Raw genomic sequence first — 24,896 nt, forward strand, 5'->3', positions numbered from 1 at the left:
CTGCTTCTGTTCCTGCCGGAGGCTCCGTTTGGAAGGTCTTCTCCAGGAAGGCCTCCTGGGGCTGCAGGGAGGGGTGCACGGGGCGGGAGGCACCGCCTGGGCAAAGGCCCGGAGGCCGGGCTGCCTGGGGACCGAGCTGGGCTGGAGGGGTGGAAGGAGCCCACAGCCCCGCAGTGGCAACCGCAGGGCTGGAATCCGTATGGGTGTGGACGTGGCCAGTGGGTGCCCCCGGAGTCCACACATCGGACACCCTGCGGCCCAGCCCCGTCCTCTGGGAACCCGGCATTCAGTGCCCTTCACGAGCGGGAGCCTCGCAGCTCCCTGTATCTCCTTGCGTCCTCCGTCCTAACCACTGGGATTTCGTCTTTTAGCATCTATCTTTGAAACTGTCTAAACATAGGGGCCGGCCTGGTGGCCGAGCGGTTGGGTCCCGCGCTCTGCTTTGGTGGCCCGGGTTCGCCGGTTCGGATCCTGGGCGCGGACCTAGCACCGCTTTCCGTTTTCTCCCCAAAGGCCCCTGCGTACACAGCTGTATATTCTAGTTGTGGGTCCTTCCAGTTGTGGCATGTGGGATGCCACCTCAGCGTGGCCTGACGAGCGGTGCCATGTCCGCGCCTGGGATCCGAACCAACGAAACCCTGGGCCGCAGAAGCGGAGCCCGCGAACCCAACCACTTGGGTGCCCGGCCCCGACCCTAGAGATCTAACAGCTGGATAAACACGCGGGGAGAAGAGAGATGTCATGTGGAATTCCCAATAATAACGCAGAGCTCTGGCCTCAGTGCAGCTCCCACCCCCGCGAGGGCTGCGCACGGCGACCCTTCTCGAGGGCTCGGTGTGGAGGGGGGACCCCGAGTGCAGGAGCTCACGGCCCCCCCCAGCAGAGAGGGGCCGCGTGGACGGCAGGGAGTCCCCGACGTGGCGCCATGAGCAGGGCACGTGCCTCACTGAGATCACGGAAAACCCAGGCTGGGGCCGTCCCGGGACACCGGCCAGTCCTGGACACACGCAGGGCGAGAGGCCACATGATGACGAGGCGGAGGCTGGCGGGCCGCGGCCACACGCCCGGGGATGCCCGAGCCGCAGAGGCCGGGGGAGGCGGGAGGGACCCTCCGCGGAGCCTCCGGGGGGGAGCGCGGCCCGGCCCCCCTGGATCTCGGACTTCCGGCTCCAGAGCTGGAGGCGACGGATTCCTGCGGTTTTCAGCCACAATGTGGGGTACTTTGTCCCCAGGAAGCTCACACAAGTGACCAGAGGCCACGCGGCTGGGAAACGGCAGAACTGGGGTTCCAGGCTGGGCACCTGGGGGGGACGGGCCCGGGGCCGATACCCCCAGCAGTCTCCCCGCACCTGCCCCACTGTCGGGGCGTCACTCAGCGCCAAGCCCCGTCGCCGAGGCCTGCAGCCCCCCAGGACAGGACCCAGGCGCCCCCGGAGCCTAAGGCTCCCCCAGCCCTGCCCCAAAGGAAACCCCACAGCGGAGACAAGAGCACCAGGAATTTATTGACTCTGCACTCTTCCCAAAGCACAATGAGACACACGCACGGGAGTGGCGCCCCCAGCCCTGCTCTTGGGGGCCCAGGCCGGAGTGGCCAGCCCGAGAACACCCCAAAGCATCAGGCTGGGAGCGCCGAGGGGACATGGAGGGGAACCGGGGTGGTCCGGGGGCGGAGGCTTCTGGCCGGAAGTCCCAGACCCCCGGTAGGAAGGGCGGGGAGAACGGGGGGGGGGGGGGGGGGGGGGTGTATAGAGCCGGCGGGGCCCCAAGAGCCACCAAAAGACACCAGGGGAGGACAACACACATCCCCAAAAGAGGGTAAAACCAGCATTTCAAACGCAGCTTCCGCCCTGGGTCGCCAGGCGCGCGCACGCACACACACACAAGACGTAACAGTCCCAGGGCGAGGGACGAGGCCCCAGAGACTCCCCCACCCACCTCCACGAAGCCAAAAACTGGGAGTGGGGGGTCAAGCAGGGACTGGAACGACGCCCCCGGATTTATCAGTGGGGGCGAGTTTTTGGTTTTTCTTCCCAAAAGGGAAATTTAAAAATCTACAACAAATCACATCAAATTCATTAAAAGTGATAAAAACCCAGCCTCTCCCTCCTCGCTTAAGCTTCAGAACAGGCGGAAAAATCTGAACGAAGAAGGAACATGGAAGTGACCAGGCCGGGTCTCCCCGCCGAAATACAAGTCCCAGAGCGAGGAGCTACGGGGCCGATATAGTCCAAGGCAGCTCCAGCCGCCAGAGTTTATCTGGAAGGGCTGGGCAGGGAGGCGGGCCGGGGTGAGACAGACCCACCCCAAGGGGGGAAGATTACATTTCCAAAGGCAAATTTTAAAAATAATAAAGATATTTTAGCGGATGGTAGGGAGGTCTGGGCGCCGCGGGGCCGCCATCAGCTGCGCTGCTCCAGGTAAGCGGACAGGAGCAGCCCCGGCGGCAGGAAGTCCAGGTGCCGGTTGCTGACCTTCATCTGCCGCCTGCCCTCGAGGTCGGCACCTAAGGGAGAGGGACAGCGAGGCAGGCGAGAGGCCCCATCTTCCCAGGGACCCCCCTCCCCCCGTGTGCAGGCCCCCCGTCGACTCCCACAGACAAGCACCCCCAGCCCAGCCCCTCGCCGGAGTCTGCGGGAACAAAGGCCAGCGTGGGGGCCGCAGGAGCAGCCCTGCTGAGGTTGCCATGGAAACCGTCTCCTTAGCAACTGCAGGCGGGAGGCGGAGAGACAGGCGCAGGGAGCGAGGACCCGATGGGGCGCCCAGGGGCCGGGCAAGGGCCTGCGAGGACCCTCCCTGGGGGGCTGCAAAAGCGGGGACACAGGCCCCGGGACGTGGCACTTGCTGGAAGTGACACGCGTGGCACAGTGGAAGAGGACGATGGCTAAATGAGAACCCTGCTGTTGCTGGGGACCCCTCATCTCATCTCGGGGTCCCAGCCTCATCCCCCAGGCCCCTCTCCCCGCAAGTCCTGAAGAGGCAGATTGAGGGGTGTCTGTGTCCACAGCGTCACCCCTGTGGGCCAGACGCACAGGGGGCTTCTGGGGAATTAACACAGAGCCCGCTGCCAACTCTGCTCCCGCTCTCTCCTCCCCAGCAGCTCCCGCTGAGTAACCAGACGGGTGTAACCCCGGCCTCGGTTTCCTGGGGCTGAATGGGCCGACTGGGGTCCCGGGGGCCGCCAGGCACTCACTGGCCGAGATGAGGTCCATGTACTGGCAGACGGCGTGAAGCAGGAGCCTCTCGAAGCTGCGGAGGGAGGGGGGGTGAGTGGCCGTGGGCCAGAGCCGGCCACCCCGGGCAGCTTGCCACGTCCGCCCCACCCGGTCACCTGTTGTCCAGCATGGCCGTGTACACAGCCTGGGGGGACACCGAGAAGAATCTGAGTAGCCGCTCCTCCCAGGTCTCCAGCGTTTCCTGTGGGAGAGGCCAGCCCAGGGGTCAGGCCGACTGTGGGATCCAGACCCCCCACGCCCAGGGGAGCCTCCAGAGTTCAAGGCCCTGCGTTCAAAGGCAGCCTCTGACGGGCTCCGTGAGGCTAACTGTTTCCAAGGACGGCAGGCACTTCGATATCTCCATATCTTTGACTGCCTGCACCTACTGCCTGGTGAACTCCTACACATCCTGCAGTGCCCAGGTTCATTGCCCCTGCCCCTCCCACCCTTAAGGAGACCCTTTGCCGGGCCCTGGGTCTTGCAGTCTGATTACACTGGTCTCTATCTCGCCCTGTCTCCAGGACTCCACTGCACACCGGGGAACCAGTGTCCCCCTCCCTCAACCTCCGTTGAGAAGTTGAGAAAAAAGGCCATCAAAACAGACCAGGCGTGTGGGGACAGAGGAGGCCCAGCCTGCTACCCACCATGGGGATGCGGCTCCGCTTGAGTACGGCTCGCAGACGCCGGCTGATGCGCTGGAAGCACTCGCGGGGCGTGTAGGCCGGGTCCTCTGCAAGAGCCCAAGTCGCGGGGCAGCCACTGAGGTCAGCCGCCGGGCCCGCCCACACACCAGGTACCTCCCCACCTGCCCCTGGGCCCGTCCACACGCCAGGGTCCTCTCACCTGCCCCTGGGCCCCGCCCACACCCAGGCTCCTCCCCATCCTCTGGGCCCCGCCCACACCCAGGCTCCTCCCCCATCCTCTGGGCCCCGCCCACACCCAGGCTCCGCCCCATCCTCTGGGCCCCGCCCACACCCAGGCTCCTCCCCCCATCCTCTGGGCCCCGCCCACACCCAGGCTCCTCCCCCATCCTCTGGGCCCCGCCCACACCCAGGCTCCGCCCCATCCTCTGGGCCCCGCCCACACCCAGGCTCCTCCCCCATCCTCTGGGCCCCGCCCACACCCAGGCTCCTCCCCATCCTCTGGGCCCCGCCTACACTCCAGACTCCTCCCCCATCCTCTGGGCCCCGCCCACACCCAGGCTCCTCCCCATCCTCTGGGCCCCGCCCACACCCAGGCTCCGCCCCATCCTCTGTGCCCCGCCCACACCCAGGCTCCGCCCCATCCTCTGGGCCCCGCCCACACCCAGGCTCCTCCCCCATCCTCTGGGCCCCGCCCACACCCCAGGCTCCGCCCCATCCTCTGGGTCCCGCCCACACCCCAGGCTCCGCCCCATCCTCTGGGCCCCGCCCACACCCCAGGCTCCTCCCCCATCCACTGGGCCCCGCCCACACCCCAGGCTCCTCCCTGCACCCTGGCCCCGCCCACACCCCAGGCTCCTCCCTGCACCCTGGGCCAGGCCCCGCCGCACCCCTTCTCCTCGCCCCACCCCTTCTCCTCGCCCCCGCCCCAGGCCCGCACCTCTCCGGCGGTCCTCGCCCCGGCCAGGCCCCCTCCTCCGCGCCTTGCTCTTGCCCTCGTCCTCCAGGTAGCGGAGCACCCGCTCCTGCTCCTCCCCGGAGCGGTTCATGAAGTCGTTCCAGACCTGGAAGAGAGGCAGGCGGGCCCGGGCAAATGACTGCGCGCCCCAGGGCCTCTGTTTCCGCATGTGGCCTGTGCACGCAGAGGCCCACCAAGTGCACGGACTACTCCTTGTGGACACGCTTGCCCACCGGGCCCGCAAGTTCAGGGGGCACCTGCGGACCCGCCTGTCTGGGGCTGGGCATCCCTATGGACCAAATGCACCCCCCACCGAGTAATTAATTCCAAGTGATGAGCAGATGGATCACAGGTGCTGGAAGGTTCTGGGGCGGGATGGGGACCCCGAGGGAGATGGAGGGGGCATTCATCAAGGGACCAGAGGGGCATGCGTGCAACTGGTGGAGGGACCAGCATGGGCAATGCCTGGTGGTGGGACGAGAACCGAGAGAAGGCCAGTGTGGCAGGAGCAGGGGGAGCGAGCGCGGAGGGTCGGGCCCACCTCCACGTAGGTCTCGTTGTTGCAGGCCTCCGCGAAGATGCCGGGCGCCGCTGGGGGAGCCAGGTCCCCGTCCTCAGGACCCGGTGTGCCCCCGTTTGTCTCCAGCAGGGTCAGCAGGTACTGGGCTAGGTGGAAACAGATGGACCCTGGGCTAAGGGGTGGCATTCGGGCCCCCCAAGCTCCACGGGGACCTGAGGACCATCTCCACCCCCCCCCCCCCCCGCCGCGGCCTCTATATTTAGGGCCTTTACTCTCACACTGGTCTCCCCACTTCCATGCTCCAACTGTCCTTCCCAGAAGGGACAGAAACAGTCCAGCCTCCACAACGCCTACTGCTCCCTGGCTTGTTGAACTCCTGCACATCCTGTAAAGCCCCAACTCCAATGCCCAGAGCTCCCAGTGTCCAGCTCAGAGCTAGGCTCACGGTAAGGGCAACAGATAATGCCAACACACACACACCATTCTCATCTGAGGCCTGGGGGTCCCCCTGGAGGCACCCCCCCGACCCCCACTCACTGTTCTCCAGGCGCTGGAGGCTCTTCCGCCCCTTGGCCTTGGGCACGAGGTCTGAGTTCCGCACGGCCTGGTTGATGAAGTGCTGCTTCCGCTTGGAGGCTGAGAACCTCTTCACTTGGGAGCCGGTTAGAGTGGGCAGGCATCCCGGAAGGGGCCTGGGGGGTCGAGGGGGGGGGGTCAGTCCTTGGGGCCAAGACAGGCCAGCACCCCTAGGCGGAACCCTGACACTGCCACGGTCCCATAGCCATCCCCCTGCTTGGTTTCCCCCAGCGACGGGGAGCTCACCCTCTCCCATGTGTGGAGCCCTGGACCCTCCGAATTTCATTTAATTTCATCGTCACATCCCCCGGGAAGCAGGTACGAGGTGAGGACGGGTTAGTAAACCGAGGCTCAGAGAAGGGAAGACACTGGCCCTAAGCCGCACACTGGGTGGGTCGCTGGGAAAAGCTGCCCTGCCCCCCCCCCCCAGGCCCAGCGTCTCCCTCCTCCAGGAGTTTCTCAGGAGACGTGACCTCATGGAGCGTCCCCCCCCCACCCCCAGCAGCAGAGAAACCAGGACGCGGCCCCCCCATGAGCTCAAGGCGACACCTGAGCCCACCTGCCCCCCCAGCCCCCCACCCACCCCGCACTGTGCCCAGGGGCCAGGACCCGGGAGGGGGCTGCAGCGGCCCCCTCTCGGCTAATATCGGCTAATCTCCCCTCCTCGGAGCTAATGGCGTTAATTGCAGGTCGGATTAGCGGCGCAGCCAGGCCTCCCGCTGGGGACCCAAGGCCGGGGACAGCAGGCTGAGGGGCGGGGGCCAGGGCTCTTCCATGGAAACTTCCAGCAAAGACAAGCTGTCCGGCTTTCCTGGCGACCCCCAGACCTCGGGCTGAGGGGACCGTCCCCGCCGGGCGCAGGGCCCTCACGCTGCGGGCGGACGGGCACTCGGGCCCTCGACGGTTGGGGTGTCGGGACTCGCTCGTCCCATCTGCCAGCTGCCCCTCCCAGGGTCCCCCGGCTCCGGCCACACGCCACCCCTCGCCACCCCCCCCGGCTCTCGGGGTCCCATCAAACCTCATCCGTGAGACCCCGGCCCCTCCACCTGCCGCCCGCCTGCTCGGTTTTGGGATCACGTCCCTCCTACTCCCCCGATGGCCACCCACCTCCGTGGGCAGGGCACGCCGGGCACACAGTAGGCGCTTAAAAAATAACCACCAAGTCGGGTCTCCCAAACAAATCCCACAATTCCAATGACCAGAACCCCGAGTCCAAAATTCCACCCAGACTTTCCCAATGTTCAAAGTTCCCAAAACGCAAATTGACCACGGAAGCCCGACCCCTCCCCCAGCCACCGACAGGCTCTAGAAAACCCCGCGAGCTCGAGGACGGCGGGGCCGTGAGGCCTCAGAGGGGTCAGCAGGGAAGCCGGCTCACGGGGTCTACACATATGTAAAGAGCCCCAGCCTTGAGTTTTTGCACCTGGCGGAAAGGCCGCTGGACGGAAAAGCGGACAGGCTGAGAGACCCAGCGTGGGGCAGGCGGACATCCACGCGCCAGGATCTGCCGGGTAAACTCACGCGGGTGCAAGTAGCCGTCATCCCGGGCTGGGCCCTGGAGCTCAGATCTGAGTTCGAATCCTGGCTACGATGCTTCCCCATGTGATCTGGAGCCTCAGCTCTCTCTCTGCAAAGTGAGGTCAGAATGGCCCCTGCAGGTGCCTGTGGGTTTGGGAGGGGACACTCGGGGCCAAGAGGGACTAGGACACACACCTTCCTCCACTGACTCAGCTGCAACCTGCTTGGTTTCCTCCTGTGACAGGGAGATCACTCCCTCAGCCACACCATCAATCATACCAACGTCCCTGGGTTGAGCCCTCCCCTTCCTTCACCATTGCCTCCGAGAGGCCAATACTATTACTCTGATGCCCTTTAGACAGATCTGCGAACCGAGGCACGAGGTCACCATCCCGGGACCCCACAGCGGCAAGAAGGGTAGGACGTGGCGACCCAAGTCAGCACAGAGCCAACGATGCTGAGGCTGGACCCGGTGTCTCCACCCCGGCAGCTGGACGGAGTCCAGGATGGCAGCCTGGTGGGGGCTGATAACAGAGGCCACATCCGGGGAGAGCCATCGGGGACCTCAGCTCAGGGTGGGACCCAAGGAGAGCTGGAGCCTCGGGGCCCCAGAGAAATGTCACTGGACACCAACGGGATTTGAACCCGGGTCTGAAAAGGACCACACCCCGACCCCACACCCCCGGGTGACCAGTCAGCCGTCCTGCTTCCTGCTGGGCCCACAGAGGACACTGGCGGCCCGAGGCCACAGCCCACTTGGCTTCTCCATCCAGACCCCCAGACCCACGGGCCTCTCCCCTGCTCTACCACCAAGCATAGCTCCCTAGCACCCTCGAGGGCTCCTCCTCAGCCTGGCATTGGCAGCCCGGCCCAGCCCAGCCGTCCCCAGACCACATGGGTCCGGGCCCGGTTGCCCTCTTGTGGCCTCAGTTGCCAAGCTGAGCCCTGGAAATGAATCCCACCACCAATCCGAGCTTGCCGGCTTCAGCCCGACTCCAGCGGGACAGGGAAACACGCGGCCTCGGGGCAGACGGCAGGGCCGGGCCCACTGGAGACCCGGGGACGGGGCAGCGGGGGCCGGGCAGAAGCGGCAGCACGGGTCCCCAGCCAGTCAGGGTTGTAGGCAGCCCAGGGCGAGGGCTGGGCACCAGCACAAACTTTATATAAAACATCCACACGTCAAAGCGTGGAGGTCCGCCCCCCGCCTGTTGCCTCGCTCCCCCTCCTGCCTCAGGGGCCCCTTCCTGGTGCCTCAGATGCTCTGCCTCAGGGCCTTTGCACGGCTGAGCCCGCTGCCTGAAGTTCATTCTGGTCTCTGCTCACAAGTCAGCTTCCCCAAAAGCCGCCCCGCCCCTGAATTGCCCGATTGGCCCTCTTGCTGCCTCGCCAGTGGGTGTCTGACACCAGCTGGCCCACATACCTGTTTACTCCTTGGCTCCCTCGCTAGGGAACAGGACGGGGTTGTCTTGGTCCCTGCTGTGTCCGCAGGGCCTGGCCCACAGCGGGTACTCAACAGCTGTTTGTTGAATGAATCCCTGAACTTCTGTTTACACACGGCCCCCAAGGGCCAGTTCATTTGCTTCCCATGCCACCCAGAGACCACTTCACAGACGGGGAAACTGAGGACCCAGCCGGGGCAGCTGGCGGGGGTGGGGGGGGCGTCCTGGACCCCTCGGGCCTCGGGAAATGCTCTCACCGGGGAGGGAGCCAGCATCCAGTGATGGGGGTCGGGCCCCCCTGCTAAGCCAGGCCCCGGTTGCGCCCCTGAAATGGGGAATCCGGCCACCTCGGTGCTGGGCGGCCGGCCCCCTCCCCCAGGGACCGCTGACAGGAACCTACTTCCAGAGCCGGAAACCACCAAGGGCTCTGCAGCGGGAGGTGACTCAGGCTGGGTGGGGTGCCCGGGGTCCCCCCAGCAGGGGCCACACCCCCAGGATGAGGAGGTGAGGGCGCAGGGGGCGGGTCAGAGGGACCCACCTGGCCCGGGGTCAGAGCCTCGGCAAAGGGGCATCGTCTCCCCTCGGGGCGGATCCCCCCACATCTGTAGAGACCCATATGGCCCCTGGGTACACCCCCCGCTCCCCCCGCAGCGGAGGTAACAACCGCAAGGTCATAATAAACACAGACGCTAGAAAGTCCCGAGAAATAGGATAAGAGCAAAAGAAGGATAAAAATAAGGAAATGATAAACTCGCTTAAAATAATAAGGAAACAAGTAAAATCCTCAGAGGTTTAAGTAGCAAGTGGAGAACCCACGCTCGCCTCTGCCGGGCTCGTCCCAGGGCAGGGTCTCGGGCCCCCAGGCGCCCTGAGAAGAGGCCGCTGTTGTCATCTCACTTAACAGATGGGGAAACTGAGGCACAGAAGCGCAGAATAAGCTGCCCCGGCCGCACGCCCGCCCGCCCGGCACACGGAGGGGGCAGACATGGACCCAGAGCAGAGGACTCATCACCCCCCAGGAACGAGGACCGCAGGGTGGGCACACGGGGTCCTGCATAAAGGCCGGCGGGGGTCAAAACTCGGGGACCCCGGGGTGCAAACCCGCAGAGGGCGGCTCCACCTGCCTGGGGTCAGCAGGCTCCCGGGCCTGGTCCTAAGCCCCCTGCCCCCCGGTGGGCGCCCCCATAGACGGGGAGCCCCGTGTCCCGGGAGGCGGGGCCGTGACCCCGCAGTAAACAGGCCCCGGCGGGTCACGCCCAGCGCGGGGACAGGAGCGGCCGCCTCGGGTAAACACGGGGACACCGCACGGCGTCGGGGTCCCCCCCGGGGTCCGCACCCGCACGGGGACCTCAGGAACGCAGGAACGGGGAGCCCCCCGCCCGCCGCAGACGGGCGGGCACGCGGGGAGTGGACCCCCAGGGACCAGCGGGCGACAAGGAGACCCCCGCCCCGCCCCCACCCCCCCGCCGTCCCGGGGTGTCCTCGAGCAAAGGGGGCGGGCCCGGGGCCGCAGCGAGGGGACCGGGGGACCCCGAGTCCGCAGGAGCGCCCCCCGCCCCTGCCCGCCCGCCGCTCACAGCGTCCGCCGCCCGCCCGGGGCGCCCCCCGCCGCCGCCGCCGCCTCCGGGCCGCCCTCCGGGTTCTCCAGCGCCACCATGGCCCGCTCGCCGCCGCCGCCGCCGCCCGGCAGGGCCTCCGCGGCCGGGCAGGAAGTGACGGCGGGCGCCGGGGCGGGGCCGCGGGCGGGCGGGCGGTGCTGGGCGGCGGCCACGGGGCCGGGGAGCCCGGGACAGGCCGGGAAACTGAGGCGGGGGCCGGGCAGACCCCGAGCTGCGCGGGGGGAGGGCACGCAGCCCCGGGGACAGACTGGGAAACTGAGGCGGGGGCGGGGGCCGGCAGACCTCGGGCTGCAGGGGGGCGGCGGGGGCACCCAGACCCGTGGACAGACCGGGAAACTTGAGGGGGGGCGGGGGGGAGGGAAGCAGCCCTGGGGACAGATGGGGAAACTGCGGCAGAGGGTGAGGGCCAGGCAGACCCCGGGCTGCCATTGGTGGGGGGGGGGGGCACGCAGCCCCAAGGACAGGCCAGGAAACTGAGGCGGGGTCGGTGGCAGGGGAGACACTGGGCGTCTTGAGAGGGTCACCCAGCCCTGGCACAGATCCGGAAACTGAGGCAGGGGCGGGGGGGGGGGCGGGCAGACACCGGCCTGCAGGTTCGGGGGATCACGCAGCCCCACGGACAGACCGGGGAAACTGATGCATTGGCGATTCTGGCCACAAGGCCGCCAGAGTTGGGGGACAGATTGGGAAACTGAGGCCTGGGTAGCCAGGAAGAGGGGGACGTCCTTTCCAGAGGCGGGGGACAGGTGAAATGACCTGGACTCCCCCCACCCAGCACCCACAGGGCCTTTCCTCCACCAGCCCCCACCCAGTCCTCAAAGCACAGCCCCTGGAGCCCAGCTGGTGCCTCAGTTTACCCATCTGTAAAAATAGGGCATCAGCCCCTCCCCCTTTGCCATTTAGGGTTTATTCATTCAACAAATGGCCACTGTGGGCTGGGCCCCGTGCTGGGCTCTGGGGACCCTCCCCCAGTCACCAAGACAGACCCCGCCCCCACTGAGTGGGGTGGGGAAGAGGAGGCCCCTGAGAGGGGGCCCCAGCAAGCTGCAAAAGTGGGAAGTGTGTGCTGGCAGAGGGAACAGCCAGCGCAAAGGCCCTGGGACATCCCGAGTGGCCAGAGCGGGGGAGGGGGCGCATGATGTCATGTGATGACAGACCTGGTTTTTGTCCTCAGGGCACTGGGGAGCCATGGGAGAGTTTCTAGCAGAAAATCACACCTACTCCAGAATCTAGAATCTGCCCTTCAGTCTACAAGGAAAGTGGGGAACCGGGGATCGTGTGAAGGGACACCCCAGGGACGTGACCCACCAGATCCAGCCTGGTGGAAATTGTATGAGACAAATGACTTAGTTGCTTTAATAAATAAAGAGCAAGGTGGAAAAAAGAAAAGAAAACAGTGAAAAGACTCCTGTGTGGCTTCATGTGGATAAATGTGAAAAGAGGCAAAAAGGAATCAGTGGTGACGAGTTGACACCCCCTGGTGTGGGGGGGTGCTGGGAGGGGCTCTGGGGGCCGGGAACGTCTGCTCCCTGCTCTGGCCCAGGAGGATGAGCTGCTCCGTAAATGTTGATTCTGGAGGCCGCAGCCTGGGCCTCCCTTGCCCTGATCCTCGGGCCTCCCTCCCAGGGGACCTGGCCGGCATCTTCTTAATACCCTCGGGGACCCTCAATCTGGGCATGAGCTGCCCCCCAGGGCCCCCACCTCGAAGGTCCAGCCCGTCCGACTCAGCAGCTTCCCCACAACAGTTCCTCCAGCCCCACCGAGCAACCTTGGTCTCCTCGTCCTAACCCGTCCCTCGTTACTGCCCCAGAGGGGTTCTTCTTCCTTTCCTGGTTTCTTACGCTGCTGTCAAGAAGGCATAAAAAGGGCAAACAGGGAACCGTCTCCCTCCCCCCAGCTGTCTGTACTTCCCTCTGGAGATGTGCGTCCCTCAGACGCCTGTGCATATTTATCCATTTCCTTTGCCCCTTTTTGGTCTTTTTTTGCACGAATGGCAGCATCTTTTTTCTCTGCTACATAGTACCAATGGCCCAAATGTCCTGGCACCCTGTCGGGTGACTCGTGGGCTTGTATCTGGGGTACATTTCCAGGTGTGGATTTTTGGGACCAACTGTGTCCTCTGCCAGCGTCACAGGTGGCCATGGCCATGTCCCCAGAGCAGGTATCTGCCAACCACTGCCAGCTGGGGTCTGCGTGGCAGCACTTGGAGCCCCAAGAAGGTCAAGTTCTTTGAAGAATGGGCATCTTGTAACCGCCAGATCCCAGGCCTCTCTCACTTCTCTTAACCTTCCATGGCTCCCCGGTGCCCCAGGGGACTGCTCCTTGCAGCCCCAGCGACACTCGGGGCCTCCACTGGGGGCCGGCCTCACCGCAGGCCTGGGCCCACCCACATGGAGCCCCAGCCCCTCGCAGGGTCTAAGTCACCACCTGCCACACGCCTTATTCCGTTGTCTCTGTGCTGCGTTTCTGGCCGCGAGGTCAGGGGCCACAGCAGCCTCCAGGCCTCCAGGTGGCCTTCCCCTCCCGGTCTCGGCCCGAAGCCCCCCTCCCGCCGGCCCCTCCTGCGCTCTCGCCCTGACCGTGCGGGGTGAGGAGGGAGCGGGGGAGAGGGGTGCTGCGCGGGCGAGTGGAGGGCGCGCGGGGGAGGGAGGGCGGAGAAGAGGCGGGGTCGGGGGTGGGGGGGGCCGCGGGGTATAAATGCGCGGCGTCAGCAGAGGAGCCGCTGAGCCCTGCGGAGCCGCCCTCCAGATCCGGTGGCCTCCAGCCGAGACCCTCCCCGGGCTCCGCGGGCGCATCCCCGGTGGGCGGGCGGCAGGAGGAGGGCCTCCGCGGGGATCCCGGGGCGCAATCCCCGAGGGCGACCAGGAGGAAGAGGGCGGCGAAGCCATGCCCGCCGTGGCGACGTGCGGACCCAACGCGTCCTGGTGGGCGCCGGCCAACGCGTCGGGCTGCCCGGACCGTGGCGCCAACGCCTCAGACGATGGGGCCCCCGAGCCGTGGCCGGTGGACGCCTGGCTGGTGCCGCTCTTCTTCGCCGTGCTCATGCTGCTCGGCCTGACGGGGAACTCTCTGGTCCTCTTCGTCATCTGCCGCCACAAGCAGATGCGGACGGTAACCAACTTCTACATCGGTGAGCGCCCGGGCTCTGCGCCCTGCCTGCGCGCCCGCCTGCCCGGCCGGGGGGTCAGCACGAGGGCGGAGCGCACCCCTGGTGGTGCATTGGGCCCTCCCCATAGAGGTCTCTCCCCAGCAGGGCTCCGGGAACTACTGTCCCCCGAACCTTAGGCTAGAGGTCGCAAACTCTGGCGTTGGAGGGTTCCCTGGGGGCTGCAGTAGATAAAAGGGAGGTTGGAGAGCGTGGCGCATGGAGAGCTCGCCCCTGTCGCTGGAGGAAGACGTCCGATTGAAATGTGGTTCTTACTAGACGGTACCCCACGAAGAGAAGGAGGGTGGGGGAGGGACCGCTTGGCCCGGGGACCCCCAGTTTGCGGCCTCTGCCCCAGTGGCTCGGTTTGCACGTTTGTGTGATGGGGGTGGGGGGTGGATTACCCGGCACAGGTGAGTGTGCAGTGTTCTCTGTTCTGTGGTGGTTGCTGGGCGAGCACCCCTGTCTCCAGTGTGCACAGGAGGAAACGGGGGCTCAGGGGGACAGAGGTCTGCGCATGCTCTCCCAGCCCGGACGGGGTTGGGGGGCGGTGGTGAGTCGGGCAGATTGTTGCTTGAATAGCTATGAAGCCGGTGCTCGGGGACGTTTGAAATGTAAAAGGGGGAGACTGGAGGGTGCCCCAACTTCTCTGCCCGAGGGCGTCGGGGGCCTTCCCCAGCCGTCCTGCTGGTCCCTCGGACGAGGCGAGGGCTGGAGGGCATGCACGGGGCGCTGAGTGGCGCTGAGGCCCGCGCGCCCCGCGTCCAGCCCCGCGCGTGCCCCGCCTGCAGCCAACCTGGCGGCCACAGACGTGACCTTCCTGCTGTGCTGCGTGCCCTTCACGGCCCTGCTCTACCCGCTGCCGTCCTGGGTGCTGGGCGACTTCATGTGCAAGTTCGTCAACTACATCCAGCAGGTGCGCGGGCTGCGGGGCGGGGCCGGAGCCGGGCCGGGGGCGGGGCCTGGGGGCCGTGGGCGGGGCCTGGATGGAGGCTGAGTCTGGGAGGTGGGCGGAGCCTAGGCAGGGGCGGAGCCTGGGCGGGGGCGGGACCGGGGGCGGGGCCTGATGGGCTGGGGCCCGCAGTGGGGCGGGGCCTGAGGACCGTGGGCGGGGCCTGGATGGAGGCTGAGCCTGGGAGGTGGGCGGAGCCTAGGCGGGGGCGGGGCCTGGGCGGGGGCGGGGCCTGAGGGGCGGGGCCTGAGGACCGTGGGCGGGGCCTGGCTAGAGGCTGAGTCTGGGAGGTGGGCGGAGCCTAAGCAGGGGCGGAGCCTAGGCAGGGGCGGAGCCTTGGAGCCAGGGACGGGTCTGGGTGGGGGTGGAGCCTGAGAGCCGGGGGTGGAGTCTGGATGGGGCGGAGCCGGGGCAGGGCGGGGCCTGGGAGCCGGGGGCGGAGCCTGGGCAGAGGCAGAGACTTGGAGCTGGGGGCGGAGTCCGGGTGGGGCGGAGCCTGGGAGCCAGGGGCGGGGTCTTGGTGGGGGCGGAGCCTAGGTGGGTCAGGGCCTAGGAACCAGGAGCAGAGCCTGAGCCTTGGAGCCAGGGGCCGGGCCTGGGTGGGGGTGGAGCCTGGGAGGTGGGCGGGGCCTGGGCGGGACAAAGCCTTGGAGCCAGGGGGCGGGGTCTGGGTGGGGGCGGAGTCTGGGAGGTGGGGGGGTGTGGGGCGGGGAGGCGGAGTCTGGGCTGAGGAGGGGAGAGCCTGGGCCCAGATGGGGCACAGCGTGGAGGAGGTCGGGGCGGGGAGAGAGTCTGGGGTGGGTGGGACAAGGTGGAACCTGAACCAGGTCGGGCTCGAGGGCTATGGGGAGAGACAGATAGGGCTGGTCCTGGGGGCCGGAGTGGGGTGGCCGTGGGCCCCGGGAGGGTGATTGGGCCCCGCGGCTTCTTGCCCCGCCTGTCCCGCGATCCTAGGATGGCCCTGCCTCTCCGTGTCTCAGTCTCGGGGTCTCCGTGGACCCCCAGTGGTCCCCTCACTTCCCCGGCCATGCTGGGCTCCTCTCTGGTATCCTCTCCTCTCCTGTCCCTTCAACTTGTGGCCCTGGGGACCCTCCCTGGACACGTTCCGGTGCGCCTGAGTGGTTGGACATGGGGGGGGTGGACCCTCAGAGTGGGTGGGGACAGGGCAGGCCGTGGACCGGGCAGGGGCCCACGCGCCGGCTCCTGGGGCTCCCAGGTCTCCGTGCAAGCCACGTGCGCCACCCTGACGGCCATGAGCGTGGACCGCTGGTACGTGACGGTGTTCCCGCTGCGCGCCCTGCACCGCCGCACGCCGCGCTTGGCGCTGGCCGTGAGCCTCGGCATCTGGGTGGGTGAGTGCACGGGGGAGGGGGGGAGGGGACTGCACGGAGGTGGAGGGACAAGTCCTCGAGCTCCGGGCTTCCCCCCCCAATTGCCCCTCTCCGGCCTCGGTCGTGCATCTGGGCAATGGGCGCAACAGTGACCCCTGCGAAGGGCTACTGAGGGCGCGGGTGGGGGCGACCCAGGAGGCACTCAGTGCGCGCTGCTCGGGGAGGCTCTCGGGGAGACCAGGGCCCTGGACCCCTCGCGCCCCCTAGTCCCCCCGACAAGGTCGTCAGCCTGGCCTGTGGTGCAGGCTCGGCGGCCGTGTCGGCGCCGGTGCTCGTCCTGCACCGCCTCTCGCCCGGGCCGCGCACCTACTGCAGCGAGGCCTTCCCCAGCCGCGCCCTGGAGCGCGCCTTCGCGCTCTACAACCTGCTGGCGCTCTACCTGCTGCCGCTGGCCGCCACCTGTGCCTGCTACGGGGCCATGCTGCGCCACCTGGGCCGGGCCACCGTGCGCCCCCCGCGCGCCGACAGCGCCCTGCAGGTGCGCGGCTGGGAGGGGGCGCGCGGCCAAGCTGTGTGTGTGTGGGGGGGAGACACGAGGGAGGGGTCCCAGGGGGTGGCACGGTGGGGGAGCTCTGAGGGGGCTGCCCCAGCCGACCCTCAGCCTTCCCTCCTCTCGCCGCCCCCCCCACCCCCAGGGGCAGCTGCTGGCGGAGCGAGCGGGCGCCGTGCGCGCCAAGGTCTCGCGGCTGGTGGCGGCCGTGGTCCTGCTCTTCGCCGCCTGCTGGGGCCCCATCCAGCTGTTCCTGTTGCTGCAGGCGCTGGGCCCGGCGGGCGCCTGGCACCCGCGCAGCTACGCGGCGTACGCGCTCAAGACCTGGGCGCACTGCATGTCCTACAGCAATTCGGCCCTCAACCCGCTACTCTACGCCTTCCTGGGCTCCCACTTCCGTCGGGCCTTGCGCGGCGTCTGCCCCTGCGCTCCCCGGCGCCCCCGCCAACCCCGCCGCTCCGGACCCTCGGACGCCGCCGCCGCCCCCCCGCCCCGCGCCGAGCTGCACCACCTGGCCGCCCGCCCGACCCCCACCGGGATCCCAATGGAGCCGGGAAGCGGCGGAGGGGGCCGCGCAGGCTGTGCGTCCTGAGGGAACACGCTGCCCCTCTCTGAGCCTTCTCTGGAGATGGGCCCCTCGGGAACAGGCGCTCCTTGAACAGCACCTGCTATTATTCTGTTATTAATCTATTTTTGTCCCAGATAATTGTCATGAACTTATTTTGTCCTCTTGTAACGTCTGGTACAGATTTGCTGTGCTGTTTGCTGCTATCGATATCGTAATTATTGTTTCTGTATTTCCCGAAAGTGGAGATGCTTTGATGCTGGCCCCTTCAAGGAAGCGTCTATAGAAATTTCTGCACACGGGCCTGTGGTCGACGGTAAGATTGTAAGATGCGTCGCACTCCCAGAGATGTTAAACCGTGAACCCCATGTGTATCTTAAAATGGATGAAATAAGGCGTCATTATTAATAATGTACCTGTCCTGGCTGGGAACGTGGTGACTGCCGTCGGTCCCGTGAGTCCTCCTGGGGGCTCAGGGTGCAGAACCACCCGTGTGAGAGGCAGATCCACTGCTTCGTAACAAACCACCCCAAATGGAGAGTCGCAGAACAGCATCCGTGTCACCTCCCAGGATTCTGTGGGGTGGCTGCGCTCAGTGGGCGCTTCCCATCCCCCACGCGGGTGGGTGGGGGTGGCTCACCTGGGGACCAGGAAGCCTCTGGCAGAGTCACAGGGCATCTTTGGCAGAAATGTGCAGGAAATGGTGGAAGCTGCAGGACCTGGAGGCCCAGACTCACAGGTCCCAGCAGCCACTGCTACCCCATCGACAGTTTGGGGGTGTCAGAGACCCCCCCCCAGATTGGAGGCGGGGTTAGACCCACGTCCTGGTGGGCTAAACTGCGTGTGTGTGCGGGCGAGAATCAGTGCAGCCACCCAGGACGGCCCTGCAGGCCACAGGCGGAGTCGCCCCGAAGAAGGACCGCCCGTCTCTCAGAGGCCCCAATCCTCACAAATTATGTGGGGCCATCCTGGGCCCCCAGACAATCCAGATTTGCTGAGATGTTAATAAGACCGAGAGGCCAGAACATGGCACCATTCGGACCCTGGCCTGACCCTTGCCTGTTCCGGTCTCCGAGACCCGGCCTGGGGACTGGGCTGGACACAGGGTGGAAATTCTCCCCGTGGCCTGCAGGCCCTACCCACCCCCTGCCTCTCCCCACTCTCCCCCAAACCCGCAGTCTCTCTGTGGCTTCCTGAACGGCTGGGCCGCTGTCCTCCTCGCTTCTGGGCCTTTGCACATGCAGTTCCCTCTGTTGTGCCAGGTGCATCCTCGCTCATCCTCCAATCAACTTGGCTGCCCCCTCCTCCGGGAAGCCCTCCTGGCCCCCTCCAGGCTGGGTCAGGCGCCTCGTCCGGGCCGAGTGCTGCCCCCCTCATAGCTCTGACATCCTTGGGCTGTACCTGCCGGGTGCCTGTCTGACCTGGTCCCCACTGGGTCCCCGGGGCCCAGCGCACAGTAGGGCTGAATAGATATTTGTGGGATGAATAACCAAGTGTGTTGTGGGGACTAAAAGAGGAGGTGTGTGCAGAAGGTGGGGTGTGATTTCTGTGTGAAAAATGAATAAAAAAAAAAGCAGGGCTGGTCCCATGGCCGAGTGGTTAAGTTTGCACGCTCTGCTTCTGCGGCCCAGGGTTCCGCCGGTTTGGATCCTGGGCGCGGACATGGCACCGCTTGTCAGGCCATGTGGAGGCGGCGTCCCACATGCCACAACTGGAAGGACCCACAGCTGAGAATATACAGCTGTGTACCTGGGGGCTTTGGGGAGAAAAAGGAAAAATTAAAAAAAAAAAACATTAAAAAAAAAAGCTAAAGGGGGCGTCCTGAGTAATCAGCTCAGAGAGATGAAAACTTCCGTCCGCACACAAACCCGCACAGATGTCGGCAGCAGCTTTATTATCAAAAGCCCCAAACTGGGGACACCCCAGGCGTCCTTCGGCAGGTGGGGGGTGAAACCCGCTGTGGTGCATGCACCCCACGGAGCACCGCTCAGCAGCACAAGGTCAAGAACACACCACAGACACACACAACACCCCACGTGGCTCTCCGGGAATCTCGGCGAGCGTGAAGGACCCACGGGTGACACGATGTCTGGTTCCATCTGGGTAGCAGCTGGAGGTGACGACATCGTGGGACTGAGACAGATGCGTGGTTGTGGGGCTAAGGGATGACGGGGGAGGCGGGCGGGCAACACGAGGGACCTCCCGTCCCCGGACCCGGAGGTGGACACTCGAACCTACCCAGGTGACAAAGTCGCAGAGAGCTAACCACACTCACAGGTCCCAGGAAAAGAAGATCCGGGTCAGATGGGAGGGTGGCCTCAGTGTGGGCCTCCTGGTGGCCATGCCGTGCCGCGGTTTTGCAAAACGCTGCTGAGTTACTGTCGGGGCAGCTGGTGAAGGGAACGAGGGAGACGGCTCTGCAGGAGAGGCTACAATTATCTGGAAATAAAAAGTAAAATAAAATGGTGTTAAAGGCTCGAAAAGGACATTCAGGAAGAGGAATCATTTCAAAACTGCAGACCCAGGGCGTGCCCTTTGTGGATCCTCACGTCCTTGTCCTTTCAGCTGGGCACTGTTCCCCGTGCCAGGTAGCCACCGCCCCCCTCACCTCGCCTCATATGGAGCCCCTGGCTAGTCGTCCACGGGGCCAATAAGTGGCAAACGACCCAGAGAGCTGCAAAGTGGCAGCCGTAGAAAGGGCTGTGAAGGGAAGATGTGCCTCCATTGCGAGTAACTGGGAGGCTGACCTTGGTGGGTGCCAGTCCAGGAAGGCTTTCTGGAGGAGGTGAGTCTGAGAAAAGTGAACTGAGCCCAGAGCTTGGGGAGGATCGCACCGGACAGAGGGAACAGCCGGTGCAAAGGCCCTGAGGCAGGATATGTCTGGTGGATTTGAGGGGTAGCAGGGAGGCAGGTGGGGCTGGAGGGCAGTGAGGAGGGGAAAGGGGAGGAGGTGAGGACAGAGGTGGTGGGGACCTTGCCAGCAGCGGAGATGAGTAGGGTCTTTCCCGTAGGTGGGCGACGGGAGCCATGAGAGGCTTCCAAGCAGGGAGGGACGTGGTCTGAGGCAGGCAGAGATTTTTCCAATTACTATTTGATGGCGATGACTATTTTTCTGATCTTTTGGGCTGCCAGGACCAGGCATCTGCCGGGAAAGCCCATCCGGGAGGGGATGTGGATGGGCCCCAGGGGATATGGAGATAAACCCCGGGCGTCTGGTTTAATTTCAATTTCAGATAAACAATGAAAAAATTTTCAATATTTGCAGTAAACTTAAAATTATTTGTTATCTGAAATTCAGATTTAACCGCGAGTCCCGCGCGCTGTCCAGCAGCCCCTCGTGGAGCAGAAGGAGCTCCAGGGGACGACAGCCTGGCTCCGCGGGCCTCAGTTTCCCCGCCTGACCCGGGGAGCTCCTTTCCAGGTGAGACGGCACCACCTGGCGGCCGCCCGCGGATCGCTGGCCCCGCCCCTCCTCCGAACCACGCCCCCTTTAGGCCCCGCCCATCGCAGGCCCCGACCCCAGGCCGCAGCCCCGCAGGTGCCCGGCAGGTGGCGCGCGCACCCCGCGGAGGGGTCTCGCTTCCCCGGGCGATGCCACCAAGGTGTCCCCAGCGCCTGGGGGGGCGGTGGCCCCGGTGTCCCCCAACCTGCACCCCCGGCTGAAAGGCTCCCCGCGGCCACACGGGGCGAACAGAGCCGCACTACTACTCATTTGCCGGGTCCTCGGCCCTTTTTGCTTCGCGGGGTCCCCTTCTAGGAAAAAAATGTTAAAAATTGTTATTTGGGGTAAAGACGAATATCATTCAGGCTGGATCCGCTATAGAAGATACTCGCTTTTTTCTTCTCATTTTCAAAGAAGTTAGGATGACATTCTCCCGGACCCTGGCTCCCAGCGACAGGCAACCTGGAGGTAGCACGGGTGACAGCAGAGGGCGGGGGTTACCGGGTCAAGGGGCGCCCAGCAACCCCGCTCCGGGCTTTTTTGCTTTGGGACACCGAGATGGCGAGTAGTTCGGTTTGCCCTGCACCTCTGTGTAGACAGACACCCAAAATCCCGTGGGAGGAAGGAGGAGGGGCGGGGACACACGGATTCATCCATCAAACAACATGTATTGAGCTCCACTGTGTACCAGGCCAGCCTCAAGGCTGGGGACCCAGCCGCCAGCAGGGCCAAGTAGGTTAAGTAAATAGAGCTGTTTTGAAACAGAAGCCTTTCGATGGAGATAAAGGAGGGCGGCGTGATGGGGTGATGGGGACTCTGGGAGGTCGTGGGGGGGCGCTCCGAGGGGCGGACGTTCCAGTTTGAGTCGGGAGAAGGCACCGGCCATGGGGTGACCCGGGGAGGGCGGTTCAGGCAGCGGGAACAGCCAGTGCAAAGGCCCGGAGGTGCGACTGTGAGGAGGAAGATACGTGGGAAGGTGGCCAGTTTGGGATCCAGCGGAACTTTTAAGAGGATGCCGCCCACCCCTGAGCGGACAGCAGGATGAGTGACTGACTCAGGGCCTGGGTGAGGATCAGGCTGGTTTTTGCCGGGGGGGGGAGGGGGGGGAACATCCAAAACCCACAGGGGCCCCGCAAGATGGTCAGGCCAGGAAATTGTATAGGGCTGGGGTAGCTGTACTCATTTCCCAGCTTGAGAAACAGAGACCAGAGAGGGGTCTGCACTAACCTAAGATCACACAGCCAGGAGGCAGCTGGAACCTGGGCCTGCTGCCCACCCCAGTGGAGCCAGCAAGTCTGTATCAATTCCCAGCTCCCTCCTGGGGCTAAAAATAGAAGCCCCGTGGCTGGAGGCAGCTTGGGATCCTGCAACCCTTCACCCTCCCGGGCCTGGCACCTCTGGGGAGATAGCACCCAGCTCCGTGGGGACCACAGCGTCCCTTGGGAGGGGGAGGGGCAGCACCCTCCTGCCCTTCAGGGTTCCCCCCCACTGCCCCCTTCCCTTTGAAGAGGGGGAAATGTAATCTTCAAAACTACTATGCCAGGAATGAATTCCATTTTACAGAAGGGGAAACTGAGGCACAGGGAGGCTCACGCACCTGCCGGGTCGCGACCCCCCGGGGTGCATGCTGATCTGTTGGGCTCTCTGGTGCGGAGGGGGCTGTTCGGCACTGGCCCCTCTGTGGGCGCCTCCCCTGCCCTGCTCACCTGGGGCTCCCCACGCCCCCTCCGCGGGCAGAGGTCTGCCCCTCCCCGCGGGGGGCGGGGAAGCAGCCGGGGTGGGGTGTCTAACAGCCTGAAGGGGGAGGCCTCCCTGCCACCTGCTGCCATTAGGCCACACGCAGCCCCGGGGCCGGAGGGCTGGGTCCCTGCAGGGCGCGGGCGGGACTCCGGCCCTGGGGTGGGGGCGGCTCTCCCGCGCCCATCCCTCGGGCTGGGGAATCCCAGAGCCGGTCTGCGATGGGGGGGGGGGGGCAGAGCAGATGGCACGGCCGAGAGCCACAGGGGAGGGGGAGGGGCTGTCCACGCACCCCCCCACTCAGGACCAGGACTCCAGCCCCACCCCCCGGGGACCTCCGAGAAGTGGGGGGCCCTCGGGGGGGCCCTGCCCGCCTCCCGTGCTCCCCCGACTCGGCTCTTATCTGGGCTGGAGCCTGGGCGCCTGAGATAAGTAAGCCCCAGGGGTCGCCTCTGGGGCTCAGACCTCCCAGCTGAGCCCACTCCCCGCCCCCACCCCCCACCCCCGAGCTCCCCTACTACTCCGTGCCTCAGTTTCCCGCTCTTCGCAATGGGGACATTAAGAGTCTCGCTACGCAGCGGTGTCAATGAACCTGGGCACATGGCCGGGCCGCCGGGCGCTCAGAACACGGAGATGATCGTCCAGTTCTTAGCGCCCAGAAGACCAGCGGGTGTCGCCTCCCGGACGGGGGGGCTGTCAGGTTCCCCAGAGGGGGCGACATCGGGGGAGGGGTCGTCACGATTTGGCGACCGGCCTCCGGGGACCCTGCGCCCCCCGCCACCCCCAGGCCTCTGCGGGTGCCAGGCCCCCCTGCAGCCGCGCCCTCTCGGAGGCCCGCCCCTCCGCGCCCCCCGCGCGGGGCCCCCCCCCCGGGTCTCTATCCCCATTTTACGGACCTGCAAACCGGGGCTCGGCTGCCGGGCGCCGCGTCTAAGGGGCAGGGGTGAAACTCCGAGCCCGGCAGGCCCCTCCTAGGTGCTCGGTGAGATGGGGGAGGGGGTCGTCGACCCGGCTCGAGGCCCCCACCCTTCCCCGGCCGCCCGGGCGGAGGCCCAGCCCCCCTCCCCTCCCCCGCGGGCGCTCCCAGCCCCGCCCGCGCCCTGGGCGCCCTGTGCGCTCGGGGCCGCGGCGCGCACTTTGCCCACCTTCCCTAGGCAGGGGGCGGGGCGTCCCGCGTCGCTGTTCCCCTTCCTTTTATTATTTATTATCATTTAAAGGGGCCGCGACTTGAAAATTTCCGTCCAGTCTTCCCCCCCCCTCCCCAACAGCCCCGGGGCCGGTGGCGCGTCGCCGGACCGAGCGCGGGGCGCGAGGGGGCTTCGGGGAAGGGGGAGGGGGCCTCCCGAGACCCCTCCCCGCGTCCCGGGCCGCGGCGCTGAATCACCGGCGAGGTATTTGCATCTGAGAGCGATTTGTCACCCGGTGATTTGTCTGCGGGGCGGTGAGCGCGCCGGCGGGGGGAGGGGAGGGGCGGGGGAGGCCGCGCGCGGGGAGCCTTTTACCAATCGGGTCGGATGGGGGTGTAGACGCGGACTCGGCTGGCGGCTCGGTGAGTCGGCGCGCGGCACAAACCCGGCGGCGGCCGGCAGCCAGCAGCGCGCAGCTCGCGGCCCGGGCGGGAGGCCAGGCGCGGCCGGGGCAGGGCCGGACGCCAGCGCGGGGCATGCGCCCCCCGAGCGGGCCCTGCGCCCCCCGAGCGGGCCCCGCGCGGTGAGGCTTGGGGGGGGCGCGCGCACTGGCCTTTTAAACCGCGCGTTCCGGTCTCGGGTGGGCGCAGCGCGCCGTGGAAACCAATGAGCGGGGTCCCCAAAGTTGGGCAGCGACGTGGGTGGGGGGTCCAGCGCCGGGAAGGCGATCCTAGGGGGTCGGAGTTGGGGCAGTTTGCTCGGCGCCCCCGCCTTGGAGACCTCACCCCCTACCGTATTGCGCCGGGGACGCGCGGGGGCGATCGGGGGTCGCGAGCGCGCGCTCCCCCCTCCCCAGCGGAAGGAAATGGTCTCTCGGCGCGCGCGGGGGGCTGCGCTCCCGGTTCTTATTTCATTTTTTTCTCCCCGGAATCGGGTGTTTTATTCGAGAGCCCCGAGGGCGCGGAGTGGGAGCGCCGGGTGCGGAAGGCCGTTCCCTGGCGACCCTCCCCAGCCCGGGCGGTTTATTTATAAAGTGTCGGCTCCCGGGCAGAAGGGGGCCCCTGGAGGGGACACCACGGTCCCCAGGTCCCCGCGCCCGGGATAAGGGGGTGGGTTCGGCCCGGGGCCCCGGCTCTCTGGCGGGGATCCCCGGGAAAAGCCCCCCCGCCTCCCCCCCCATCCAGTGCCCCCCAGACACAAAAGCGGGCGCAGGAAGCCCGGGGAGCGCGCGTTTGTCAATCCAACGTTCGGCGGCCGACCCCAGGCGGCGGGTTTGTCAATAATCTTCCGTTTTTAGTCGCCCCGGCCGGAGGGGTTGCCCCCCCCACCCATGCAAATCGGCCGCTTTCCAAGAAGCCTTTGAAATCCGGACTGGGGTTTTTGTCGTCTTATTTCTTCTTCTTCAGTTCTGCTCGGCTCACTTCCTCCGGGCGGGGGGGGGGGGGGGGCGGGCGCCCCCGTCCCGACTCCCCGAGCCCCCTCCCCAGCTCTCCGCCCCGCCCTCCCCCGCCCTCCCCCGGGGTGGAGTGAGGGGCCCCTTTCGCCACCCGCGGGCCCCGGCCTT

General features: G+C 66.4%; 2 protein-coding genes and 1 long non-coding RNA gene across 3 annotated transcripts; 1 reads left to right on the forward strand and 2 right to left on the reverse strand.

The window, feature by feature from the left end:
- Positions 1 to 1,481: 1,481 nt before the first annotated feature.
- Positions 1,482 to 10,578, reverse strand: R3HDM4 (R3H domain containing 4). The gene is made up of 8 exons (XM_070624684.1): positions 10,442 to 10,578; positions 5,869 to 6,023; positions 5,353 to 5,477; positions 4,794 to 4,917; positions 3,857 to 3,942; positions 3,329 to 3,414; positions 3,191 to 3,246; positions 1,482 to 2,503 (listed from the first exon to the last, which is right to left on the reverse strand). Exons 1-8 carry the CDS (start codon positions 10,519 to 10,521, stop codon positions 2,400 to 2,402), a joined length of 816 nt encoding a protein of 271 aa, XP_070480785.1. The 5' UTR covers positions 10,522 to 10,578; the 3' UTR covers positions 1,482 to 2,399.
- A 2,632-nt stretch (positions 10,579 to 13,210) lies between these two features.
- Positions 13,211 to 18,612, forward strand: KISS1R (KISS1 receptor). Its single transcript, XM_070624680.1, has 5 exons — positions 13,211 to 13,613; positions 14,420 to 14,544; positions 15,797 to 15,932; positions 16,217 to 16,449; positions 16,607 to 18,612. Exons 1-5 carry the CDS (start codon positions 13,370 to 13,372, stop codon positions 17,051 to 17,053), a joined length of 1,185 nt encoding a protein of 394 aa, XP_070480781.1. The 5' UTR covers positions 13,211 to 13,369; the 3' UTR covers positions 17,054 to 18,612.
- Positions 18,613 to 18,903: 291 nt separating this feature from the next.
- On the reverse strand, positions 18,904 to 23,272 carry LOC103545276 (uncharacterized). Its single transcript, XR_011541324.1, has 3 exons — positions 23,102 to 23,272; positions 19,265 to 19,465; positions 18,904 to 19,136 (listed from the first exon to the last, which is right to left on the reverse strand). It is a non-coding gene; the product is annotated as an uncharacterized lncRNA (long non-coding RNA).
- Positions 23,273 to 24,896: the final 1,624 nt, after the last annotated feature.

The sequence above is a fragment of the Equus przewalskii genome, chromosome 6 (assembly GCF_037783145.1).
Source record: "Equus przewalskii isolate Varuska chromosome 6, EquPr2, whole genome shotgun sequence".
NCBI classification, from domain to species: domain Eukaryota; kingdom Metazoa; phylum Chordata; class Mammalia; order Perissodactyla; family Equidae; genus Equus; species Equus przewalskii.

Coding starts and splice junctions, on each gene's coding strand:
- R3HDM4 (XM_070624684.1), bottom strand. CDS start 10,521: ATGGTGGCGCTGGAGAACCCGGAGGGCGGCCCGGAGGCGGCGGCGGCG. Junction 4,918..5,352: donor ACAACGAGACCTACGTGGAG/GTGGGCCCGACC, acceptor CCTCTCTTCCAG/GTCTGGAACGACTTCATGAA. Junction 3,415..3,856: donor AGCGGAGCCGCATCCCCATG/GTGGGTAGCAGG, acceptor CCTCTCCCACAG/GAAACGCTGGAGACCTGGGA.
- KISS1R (XM_070624680.1), top strand. CDS start 13,370: ATGCCCGCCGTGGCGACGTGCGGACCCAACGCGTCCTGGTGGGCGCCG. Junction 13,614..14,419: donor GGTAACCAACTTCTACATCG/GTGAGCGCCCGG, acceptor CCCCGCCTGCAG/CCAACCTGGCGGCCACAGAC. Junction 14,545..15,796: donor TCGTCAACTACATCCAGCAG/GTGCGCGGGCTG, acceptor TGGGGCTCCCAG/GTCTCCGTGCAAGCCACGTG.